Source organism: Egretta garzetta, unplaced genomic scaffold, assembly GCF_000687185.1.
Source record: "Egretta garzetta isolate BGI_Z169 unplaced genomic scaffold, ASM68718v1 scaffold439, whole genome shotgun sequence".
Lineage (NCBI taxonomy): Eukaryota > Metazoa > Chordata > Aves > Pelecaniformes > Ardeidae > Egretta > Egretta garzetta.
Genome location: NW_009260803.1, coordinates 2,139,810 through 2,151,972, shown reverse-complemented (window position 1 = coordinate 2,151,972; position 12,163 = coordinate 2,139,810). Strand labels below are relative to the sequence as shown.

At 36.0% G+C, this 12,163-nt stretch overlaps 1 protein-coding gene across 1 annotated transcript in view; it reads left to right on the top strand.

Moving 5' to 3' along the window:
- The window catches only part of ERBIN (erbb2 interacting protein), a 124,504-nt gene that overhangs the window by 74,186 nt on the left and 38,155 nt on the right, over window positions 1-12,163 (top strand). The window contains 2 exon segments of the mRNA XM_035902277.1: window positions 6,001-6,057; window positions 11,142-11,205. Of these exon segments, the coding sequence (XP_035758170.1) occupies window positions 6,001-6,057; window positions 11,142-11,205 (121 nt within the window).

Sequence of the window (12,163 nt, the reverse complement as noted above, 5' to 3'; positions counted from 1 at the left end):
CATCTGTAATTCCACTTGTTCTCTCCTGGATGCACAGATTCTTTCATGCACATCTATAGTTCTCAAGTGCCTTGTTGTCAGGAATCTTTCTGAAAGACTTAGCATGTTTACAGTATGCTGGCTAAGCAAAATTGTTCTTTGTAATAGGTTAAGTACAAGGCACGTACTAAACCCCTACCTCTCTAAAATGGATTAGATCTTGGGAGCAAAAGTGAAAGGACAGTACTGTTAAAAGGAAGACTCCTAGATGAGCATAGTTCATCCTGTTCTCCTTATCATGGTGATATAGCCATTTCTGTTTCCCTCCACCCCCCTTATTTTATGCTCTCTTTTCCTAGATTGTCACTCTCCTACCCAGTGCCATGTCCAGCAAGCCGCTCTTCAGGAAATACGGCTATTAGTTAACGAGGCATATTGCTGTGTGAAAGCCATTGCCTTAGGCTGTATGGTTATAGTTGGGTCCACACAGTTTACAAGAGGTTAGAAAAGTCCCCAAATAGAGTGCTGCAGAAGTTTGGCAGATCAGGAGATGTACAATGAAAGATGAGCACAGGTGCAGTCCATTAGTGACTATTAGTTTATTAAGTCATCTGTGATTGGAGTTGTTGGCCTATTCTTCTCTGTCTAGTTATTAGTCATTCCCTGATCAACAATTATAAGCACCAGATCTGTTACACACTCAGCTAACAAAAAAGCTGCTTATGGTGCAGGAGCAGTCATTATCGTGTTTGTTTCTAGTACACAAAGTTTGCATTTCAAAAGCCTTCATTAAGGTTGAAGAAGAAATATCTGGAAGATGCATAGTCTTTACCTGCATTTTAATGATTGCCTGTAAATTTTTCTGTTCTGTCTTTTAATAGTCTAACCAAATGGCAAAATTTTCTTAGTAAAAACCAGGCACTGCAGGTGAAATTGAAGACTTCAGGTTGACACAATTAGTCTTATAGGTAGTCAGATCTTACACATAGTTTAAAAAAAGCTTCATTATAATTTTTATTTCGTCACTGCTTCTGTAATGCTTAATGGTTAGGGAAATGGTGAACTCATTAAATACTAATAGTTTAAGAATAAATCAGTTACTGAAGGCAACTTGAAAGCCAGTTCTCCAGTGTAGTGTTTCTCTTAATCACTGTGAAGAATTCAGCCTTGGTTTTTCAAAATATAAATAGCGACTTGCAGCATCATAGCTTGTAGCTACGAGAATGAAACTGAAATTAAGACTTTTCTCATCAGCTCTTTTTGAATGAATTCAAAGTATTTATATAAGTTTACTTGCTAATAATGGTATTGCAGAGAATAAATACTATTCTATAGGAAGATAATGTTTAGGTCAAATAAATTAGAGAACAATGAATTGGTAAAATGACATTTCAAAGTAAGGTTCAGACCCTTTTGACATTGAGTGATTCAGTAAGTGATCAAACTGCTCTGCCACACCACAACTTTGCAACATGTACAAACACTTGCTAGGGCAAATGGTCTTTTAGCTTGTACTAAATAATGTGGGAATACTTTAAAAAAACCCAACAACAACTGTACAATGAAATAAAAAAGCTCTGGTAGAAGCTTTTGGGATATTTAGAGCATTGTTGGTTATTCCCATAAAGGACAAGCCTTTAGCTTCTTCCAATTTGCTGCATTAATTGTTTTGTATATGGCCTCATAGTGATTACTTTTCGTTACATGGTAACACATGAAGTAACTGAGTTCTGTTGCCTGCTTTTACTGGCAACTGTAGGCAATAATACCTTTTAAAAACATACCAGTGCCATATTAAACCTAGCAAAGTTTTTATGTTCCATGTTTCAGGGTCTTGGTTCCAGCAGTTCAGCTTAGAAGCCTGGTTTCCCACCTCAGTTTCTCTCTGGCTGTTCATGTTCATTTGTTCCACAGTTTAATTGCTGTCATCTCTCATGAGTGTTATCCCCCATTCTCTCACCTGCTGTTTTCATGGTGTTCTCATATCCCTCTTTTACTTTGTGAAACTATAAACAAAATTCTGTTTCCCTCTGCTATGGCAGGTTTCCCTTTGTGCCTGATTATATAAATATATCTTGGAATGAGTTTCAGTTTGAATTCATCATAATCTTTTTGACAGAGGATGACGACATATATAGCTATATTTAGAATTCAAATTGAGATCTCTTCATGGCTTGTACAATGTCATGATTATCTTCTTGTTTCTCTTGGAAATGTCTGTGGCTATGCTCTGGTGTTCCACTAGCCCTTTTTTCAGCTGCCTAGTGTTGTTTCCCACATGATTGACTAATGCATTGGACAGCTCAGTTAGAAATGGCTGAGAACTCTATGCAGAAATCATGAGTGCTTCACTTGGTGCTGTGACCTCTTGTCCCTTTTCTATTTTTTTCAGTCCTTAAGGTTGTACAGGTTTTTTCCCCTTGTAGTGTCCTACTAATTTGCCGTATTGTCTGTGACTGTCTTTTGTGGCATAAGCCAACCTAAACATTTTTCCTGTCCTTTAAGGTTGCTGTTAAAAAGTATTGAACAGGATAGTCCCAAAATGGGTCTTTGAGCACCTCTATCGCTAGCTTTCATCCCGATGCTTAGGAAAGAGAACTTTGTGTAATGCAAACTAATTTTAGTATATCTGTGCAGTGCTTCATTACACTTACCTCCATGCTTTATTCTCACCTTCAAAATTTGTACTAAAGCCTTGCGTACTCTTGAGATCAAGAGTATCCAATCTTTTTTTCCCCCTGCTTTATGAGCATTACATACTTACTGTCGTTCGGTCATGTTGTACTGGTCCAACCTGTTAGTCTTATTAAAAATCACCAGACTTTTGATTAAATATGCCAGTTCCTTTGGAATTCTGAGGTGATGAAGTGTTTTGTTTTGTTTTGTTTTTTCCCCTACACTCCCAAACTCTAATTTGAATGCATTAATATTGGCATGGATCCCAGAGTTAGCCTTTGTGCCAGTGCACAGAAATCTGAGAATTGCTTATGCTTACTGAAGAAAACCATATTTGTTTTATTTGAATACATCATGTATATTTACATATAAATATACAAATATATAAGCAGAGCATTCTAAACTTGAAGCTCACTTCATGCTAATTTTGAGGCAGGGCTTCAAAAGGGAAACATTATTTACTGATGGGTGTTTAAGATAAGCAAGGAGTTTATCTTCAATGTCATTCTAAAAACTCTGAGAATGTTGTCTATAATGGGGTATTTCTTCCAGAGACTTTTTACTGTGATGTTGCAATTAATTTACTTTTAATCTTCTTTCTCAACAATTTGCCAGTATTTGCAGTATTAGATATTTTTGGTAGTATCTATTTTGGGATAATTTTTTAGGTAAATGTACAGTGATAATCAAATTGGGGGCTTAATTTAGTTACATATATGCAATTTGGCTGGAACTTTTGCAAATTCAACCTGCTATAGGATACATATATTTCAGTCCTCTTGGTTTTATATTTTAGTTACAATTTTAAAAAAATATTCTGCATCAGCAAAACTGGAAAGGAGGTGAAAATTGACAAACATCTCTCTATGAAATAGTTCTAGCTTTCGAAGGAATGACTGCTGTTGAACAGTGAGTTTCTAAGTATACCTGCTATATTTCTTTTATATTTTTTACAGATTGTATAGTTAAAGAACTCAGAGTTAGGAAGAATATCAGTTATTGGTCTTATCCTGGCAAGGTGTTCATGTAGAGATTTATTTTTTTTTATTTAAAAGTTGAGCTACTTTTAAAAGCAGGCTAAGATGGCTACATTAAATAACAATAGTACAACAGTAATTTTGTTGAGACCATTACACCAGGTATACTTAAAGTAGAATAATACTCTGTTACAGCTTTGTGTTTAGGTGATGTGTAAATATTTCTGTGGCTATGGGTTTTCACGGTTGAGAAATGAAATATTTCCGTATGAATATGACAAGTCTTTGTGATAGAATGGCACAGGAAATATATATTCTGCCACTATGACTTCTTTTTTTCCTTTGGTATGGGTGGACTAGTTCTCTATCTGTATTTCTTTTCCATGCTAAACCCTGAGTTTTCAGTTCCACTATAACAATTCAGATGCTTAAAATGGGAGTCTACACCAGCAATTTAAAGAGCAGCTAGGCTGAGTATTTGATGTGTATTACACTGAACTTGAATTTACCCTTCCAGTCATAATGGAAAAAGTGACAACTGCATGACAAGTTTAGGCACAGCTTACATCTATCTCCCAGCCAGGAAAGGTGGAAAATGTTTCCCTAGTAGCCTCTGTGTAGCTCTACCCATAAGAAATTTGATACTTTTATCTCCAGTTTCTTAGGGTTAGCTGAAGAAAGAGTAGAATGTGAAACAAAGTCACAAAGCTATGAACCTTTCTATCACCAAAGGAGGTCTTTAAGTTCAGAGAATTAGCTTATTAGAAGAGTAGTATAGTCAGTTCTGGCTAAAATGAACAAAGTCTTGGCATGCATATATATAGTTTAGCATAAGAATGGAGGTTTGCTTCTGCTGCTTTCAACTGAGAAATTTGACTGCATACTTGCGTTGTGAAGAAACCCTACAAACTGCGTAGCTATTTTCCCTGTCATCAATGCAAAACACCAGCTGGAGCCTAATGCTGCGTTGGTTGTTCTTGGATTCACAAGTCCAAGCCCAAAATGACCATTCAAATCTAAGAGTGCTTAAACAAACCGATTCTCCTTTGTTACAAATTGGTATCTTAGGATGCAGGTAGGGTAAGAAAGCTGGGAAGTCCTTTCCAGTGATGTCTGATATTGGCAGTGGTGGTATTATGAGGAACTGGATTTTTATTAGGGTATTCTTTCAGCACTGTTAGACTGTTGGTTTTAATTTCAGAGGTTGGGGGGAGGAGGTTCCCCTCCAGTGGTTGCTACCAGATGGCAAATACTGCTTGCAGTGCTGGGCTACATTGACTTCTGCTCTGTTTCAAGGTCACTGTTACATTCTTAAGTTATTCTTAGGCATAGCAGATTGCTACTTTCAAATGCATTCAAAAATGAGTGAATGTCTGGAGGAAAAAGAAATATTGTTTTCAGCTTTCTATTTTTACTTTAAATATAGTTCTTACTACTTAATCAAAATTAAGATTTGTGTCTCTGTCCTTACAATGTACTCACTTAAGCACCTTCAGGAAAGACTGGTCTGTTTGCTAAGCTCCATTTTGAGTCAGGGAGCTTAATGCCCTATTTTATGTTATATGAGGGCCGTTAGTGGCTCACATGTAGAACTCTTGTCTTTACAATCCCGCCTGTATTTAAACCAAACTCAGTTTCTGCATTTCATTCAACAAAGAGATAGTTTTGTCACTGCTGTCCTGATGCAAACAATTCCACTGGGGATGGTACATTGCTTGAATGTCAGACTGCTTTGAACTTATCTTGGCCAAGCGGCCGAGTTTCGGATTTAGAGGTTACTTATCTTGCAACCAAGGATTTACTGAAAGAAAAGTCAAACTGCCTTCTAACAGAAATATCAAAATGGATTAAGAAGCTGACTAGAAAGAGAATATGGAAGAAAATCCAAGATTAAGTTAAAGGTTGCTTTTACCATGTGGAAGACCACAGGTATTCCTCTGTGACGCTTGTTACGTGAAATGGTTTGATACATTGCCAGTATTAGAAATTCAGCATCTTAACTTGTGCAGACTGATCCTACCTTTCTTCTATTACTTTCTGTGTATGATGATAACATGTACCCATAATGAATTCAATAAAGTGCTTTAAAATCTCTGGGATGAAGGAATAAAAATGTGTTCAAAAAGGTGCAGAAAATCAGACAAGGTCTAGGTTTTTTTTCTGCTCTACCAAAACCAAATCCCAATGACTAAATGAATTTAAAATAACATGCAGATTTATACACAAAACATGTTTTGATTCTTACAGAAAAAATACTTCAAACTTGTCTATCTTTTTTTTGCATTTCAGCAATATAAATGAGCTCAGAGATTGCTTTTGTCATAAAATACAGTATGTTGTGATAATTTGGTATGCCTTTCTGTTACAGATTAACTAAACTCCAGATATTGGAACTTAGAGAAAACCAGTTAAAAATATTGCCAAAGTAAGTATGGATGCCATTTATTTGAACTAGTTTGGATGGGTTTTTCTGTAGTTGTACAAATAAAGTAGTGCATATCGAAAAGTAGATCACAGCTTAAAATGGGTAGCTAAGGAATTGGACTAAGTTCTCACAAGGAACTTTCCCTTCATACTGCTGAAATTATATCTCACTTCAGACTGAGTGGTCTGCCTATTCAGAGATTTTTTTTTTCCACTGTCCAGCTCTGTGGATTTCTGATCTACCTATTGAGCTTTTAAGTCAGCATGTGGGCACCTCAGGATGATTGTTCCAAGATGTCTGATGCTTCTTGCATGCAGTATTGTATGGGTGCCCAGATGCCTGTCTGGGTGCAGTTCTGATGGCTGAGTGTCTGAGATCTGGGCATTGGTAATTAAGATCATTATCTCTAAATCAAATGTGGAATTTAAGATGATTGCTCAGAATGACTGAGGGAATGCGATTTACATGACTTGAACACTTTTTTTAGTTGCACTTACTTCAGGGCTGAAGTAAGTGACGACACATCACTGTTGCGTGGAATCTGTTATGCTGTACCTATTCTATAATACGCCAGGCTTGTTTAACGTAGTGGCAGCATATTCCTCAGGTGTGTTTTCAGTCATAGTAAAATAGTTCTGGAAGTTCTTACAGCATTAGTTTTAACAGTAAATCCAATTGTACCTCTCAAAATGTAGCATCTTTCTAAACCCTGCCTTGCAATTCTCACCCATTTCATCAAACAAGCCCAGGCTGATGGTGTTGCAGTTCCTGATGTTTCTATGAGCTAGAATAATGCTCTGAATTTTATGACTTGGACCATGGAGGTCAAAGTGGGTTAACAGAGGTATAAAAGGCCAATAAAGAGAGAAACAGAGATCCCCAAGATGGGGTGTGAATAACTACTTGTAGAGTCCTCAGTGTGTTGTGGTGTGCTGTAAAAGGGGTCTTGCTCTGGCAACAGAAGCTGGTAAAGAGAGCTGCTGGTTTTGGTGGATACAGAATGTTCTGGTGGAGAAGAGTAGGAGCTAACAAGTGAATATTCACTCTGTCTAGTTCATATTCTAGCAGAGACTTGCATGCAGTAGGCTGAAGCATGAATTGCCAGACCTTCAAATAAAACAGCCGGTTTTCTTAGTGACTATAGTTAATTATATGCCTAAGACATGACCAAGGGGTATGTTGCATTGGAATTCCCTTTTTGTTTGCCTAGATACTGTACTGTGGTGTCTGGTGTCATATTTAGAATGAAATGTACAGGATCAGAAAGAATTTAAATCTTCCAAGTGTGAAGCGTTCTACTCATTCTATCCTCCTCTGTTTTTTCTGCTGTCACTAATTTTCAGCAGAAAAGAATCAGAGGACATGTAATTTGGGGTAGTAGCTCTGTAAATTAAGTTATTCTCAACTGAGGAACAGTAGCCATAATTAAAACGCATAGCTGATATAGATTTTGTTTATAAAATGACTCTTGACATTAATTGCCATAATTAACACTAATAGTATGAATTACTTGTGATATTTTAAAAACAGTAGTTTACAGAGGTCTCATGTAGTGATAAGAGAGATTTAAATAAATGCTGTAGTGTATTCAAGCCAAACACAACTTCTGTTGAAGTTGCTGGGTATTTTTTTGTTGACTTCAGTGTTTTCAGGGTTTCATCCTTGCTGGAAAACTAAATAGCAGCTGTCATGAAGATGTCCTCTGCAGCACTTCCATAATGATCTACAGTACATCTTGAGATGCCACCTTTATTGTTCTCTTCTGGTACTCTTGTGGCTCAACTAAGGGAGATTAAAGCTGTTCAGACTGCTTTTTTTTAAATATATAATTTAATGACATTAATACGTATTTTGCTACAGTGAAGCACCAGAAACATACATTGTTTATGTATATACACTGGGGAGAGAAAATTCAGTGTGATGTCCATAGTGTGCAAGAGGTGAATCTGCCTCTCAGGATAATACAACCGTGCAGCAGTTGACCTGGCCAACAAAGGCATTCATGGCCTGGCTTTTACTATTACATTAGAACAGAAGCTGAACTGAAATTCAAACTTCCAGTTTTCCAAACCCAGTATGTGTTTTAAAAGTAACGCTCTATACAGCTTTAAACAGCATAGAAAATCCAAAAGCTTTTTTTTTGAAGCTAGTAAGATGTAGCAATGCTTACTAATATTTTTGCTATAGAATGCAACTGCCTTTTCTTGTTTCCCTGTCACTCTCACCTTTTTAATATTTTCATACTTAGAGTGAATTGTTTCATATTTGAAATGAGAAAATATTTCGATAAATGTCTACAAAATCAGCTAGCCCTTTTGCTGAATTAAACATGCACGTAGTTTTTAACACTGAAGCATGAAGTACTTGAAAGACTGTTAATCAAAATGGGTAATTAATGCCAGCACACTAAATCAACCTTGCTTTGTGCCAAACGCATCATTTTGCTTGGAGCTTATCCACAGCCAGAGACTGCAAAACTGGCAGTATTATAATGCAAACCAGCTCAGTGAAAATATTTCTCCTGAAAGGAAAGCACAAATATACAGAGACTATTTTAGAGGCATTTATATGATAGGTAGCTGAAAGGTGGAAAAATGGCCCAATAGAAATCTAAAAAGATTTTTTTTTTATTTTTTTTAAGCTTTTGTTGCCTAATTGTCAATAAAAAGAGTAATTTTTTTAGAGAGAAGCAAGTTATTTGAGAGTGTAATTACGACGATTCAGGGCCTGATCTTGCTATCACACACACCTCTTGAATTGTATGCTACTTGTATGCTACTTGAAGTAGGCTGAAGTGAATCTGGCGTCTGAGTTGAATGGGGTACAGGAGGAAGGAAAAACAATCACTTAGACCTTGGAGTGTGTTGGCTTGGGAGATTGAGAGGGGATTTTGTGTGTGTGTGTGTGTGTGTATCTTTATCAAGCTATTAAAATAAGAAGAGAAGAGTTCATGCTGAACTGAAAGAAAAAAATTCCATTCATCTCAAGCTGCAGTAAAAAACCCTGCCTGACTTTGTTTCAATTCAGCCTCATCAAAATTCCCTGAAATCAGATGGAACTTTTTTCATTTTGTTGTTGCCTGGTTTTTTTCCTCACTTTAAAAATGTCTATTTATTTCTAAGCTGAAAATTCAGTTAAAATAAAAATCAAGGCACTGTCTTAAACTGTTGAAATGAAAGCTCTATAAAATAAGCCTCTTTTTTTCTCCCCCAAATAGTAATTTAAAGAAAATAATGTATCAAATTCAATCTCTCTTAGTTGTGAATGTCCCATAATCTACTTTTTGAGGCTGAAATTTAGATAATCAGTGAAGTTTTGGACTGCTCTCTCTAGTAGCCCACAGTCTAGCTAACATAGCTTCGAAACAGAAGAAATTGAAAACCTTTTTAAATTGATGTAAAAGTACAGTATGATGATGCCCGTGAAGTTTTGAAAGCTGTGGAATGACATGCTAGATCCTTTAAGTGAGTCTTCAGCTGTGCTTCTGGGAGATGCATTGGGGCAAAATTGTTAGGAACATATGGCACTAAAATTGGTATTGGCGTGGTCTCATAAAGCTTTGAGAAATTTAGGTTACACAGTGTTTCAGAGGGACTTAAATAATTTATGTTAAATTGGAAAACGAATTCTATCAGTTGACTTACTGATAATCATCCAGTTCATGAGCTTTGAGAAATGAGGGAAAATGTTTCTTCTGGAAGTAGCTTTTTCATATATTTTTTCTTCTTCTTCTTTGAGACAATGGGAATGTCAGTTAAAGGCTTTCCCCTAAAGCTGGTGTATGCTATGTGTGCAGGGCAAAAAATGGTTTCTGCTTTTGTCTTTGTAATGTCTTTACCTACTTGTGCTAAATTTGTCTTTTGTCCCCAACATAATTACTATGTTGTAATAAAAATGAAATCTATATGCAAATGTTGAGTGTAATCCTTTTTGGAGATTATGTAATGAATAATACTAATAATCCCATTAACTTTCAATAAATAAGGCATTTTCCAATAGAACGTACTTTTTTAACTGTATATTTAGAACAACTGTAATACTTTGTGTATTTGAAGAAAAACCAAAACTTTGAATAGCTGTCTAGAGCATCCTGTGCTCCTGCAGATGTTTTTTAAAGATATTAGCATTCATAGATATATTCTGATAATATAAAAGACTCTACCATTTAGAAGCTCTTATTTAGTTTTTCCAGAATTTTATAGTACACACTTAAAGTTTATATTTGAAAGTTTTAGATACTAGTAATTGTTCTATGGAAATCTTTTATTAAATAAATGTAGAACACTGTGTCATAGGAGAAATTCACAACCCCTTTGAAATTATTTTTAGTTGTACTGCTGTTGACTGGAGTACTGATCATGTAGACCACCATGTGCAGTGGTAGATAATCTCTGTGGGGTTCCCAAAGTAAACTTCAAATGGAGGAAGAATTTTGCCGAAACACAGCTTGAAATAATAGATTTTACTTTATTTTAGTCATTGATTTAATCTTTGCCAGAAGTTGGCTTAAAGAGTATTTATCTGTCAAAATCCAATTTAGTAATCTGATTTGGATTCAAGTAATTCTAATGGATTCAAGACCATATCATATGGAGGCAACTTTGTCAGCAGCCTGGAGACGGAGAAAGGTGGTGGTGGTTACCGTGACTCAACAGTGGTCTTTTCTGGTTTATAGCTGATTGTTAGGCGGTGGTCTTTGGGAGGAAAATGTGTAGTTAACCAGCCTTTGGCTGCTGTGAAGACTTACTGTGACTGTAGGTGAAAAGCTGAAGCACTCAAAAGAAGAATAACTTCACTGAATTACTATCATAAAGATTACTCTAGTGGTCTTTAGTTTTTGTGAACTAATCTGAGATGAGTTGCAGCGTAGTCTTTGTGTAACAGTTTACAGTTGGCATGATCATTAATATGTGCCTGGTTGAATAGTGTGTGAAATTTTGACCTTATTTAGATACCAGTCCAGTTACAGAACAGCATCACTACTTACTACTGATTAAACTAATACATTTGTATCAATACAGGAAGACTGGGTGTAAGTGGTATTTTCTTAAATCTAATTCCTTATTAATCCCCGTCCTGTGCAGAACCATGTCCAGACTGACTCAGCTGGAGAGACTGGACTTGGGAAGTAATGAATTCACAGAAGTGGTGAGTTTTGCCTTAGTAATGGAGCTTTGTATCTTTTTATAAATATTTATTCTTTAACATTTTTTTAATCAATATGAAAATGTAAACATCAGCCTAAGAGTTCTGCTACTGAGCAAATATTATGCACACCTCATACTACTTTATGGAGCCTGTTGTAAAAATTATGTGCATACTCTGAATATGAGTATGTTTTTCCTCAGTTTGAAAATAAGTCTGTGGTATAGTATGGTTACTGTAATTGTAAAAAATTAATGGCAATATGTGTTTGAATTATAAACATTATTGTTTGGCTTATAATAAGTTCTAGACACTTACTGGTTATCATGTATTTAAGGTTGCAGGTTCTGTATAAACTGTGCATAACCTGCTTTTATTATTATGTACAAATTGTTTAGATCCAAGGGAAACTATATTAATTTTAAGCTTGAATATTGTTCAAAATAGTATTTACAGCTGAGGTGCTCAGATTTTTCCTTCAGCATGCATCGATTTGTTTTCCGTTCATGGTATTACAGACAGATACTTCTTATACTTAATCACTTAACATCTCTCTGCTTCTACAAGTACTTTCCTGGATAAAGGAATTGAAATAGAAGTATAGTGGAGCATACTGACTTGCCATATAGTAAAGTCAAGCCTTTGTGTGCCACCGGTAGATCATGCAGAACTGATCACTTGCCTAGTTGTATGGTTTAGCAGATAGGGAAGTGTATTTAAGGAATTGTTCATTAGCATTATTACACCTCTCACCATTACCATTACTGCCATATTCTCATTATGGGGTAGATATTCATGTGGGAGCCCTAAACTAATGTGCCCAGGCCCATGTTAAGCCATAACAGCCAGGAACTAAGTATAGGCTAAAATTACCTGTTTGGGTATACATTTGGCTGATTTCTCCATCTCTCCCAGCCTTTTAGCTGTAAGAGTCAACTACTGGTAACTTACTCATTTAAGA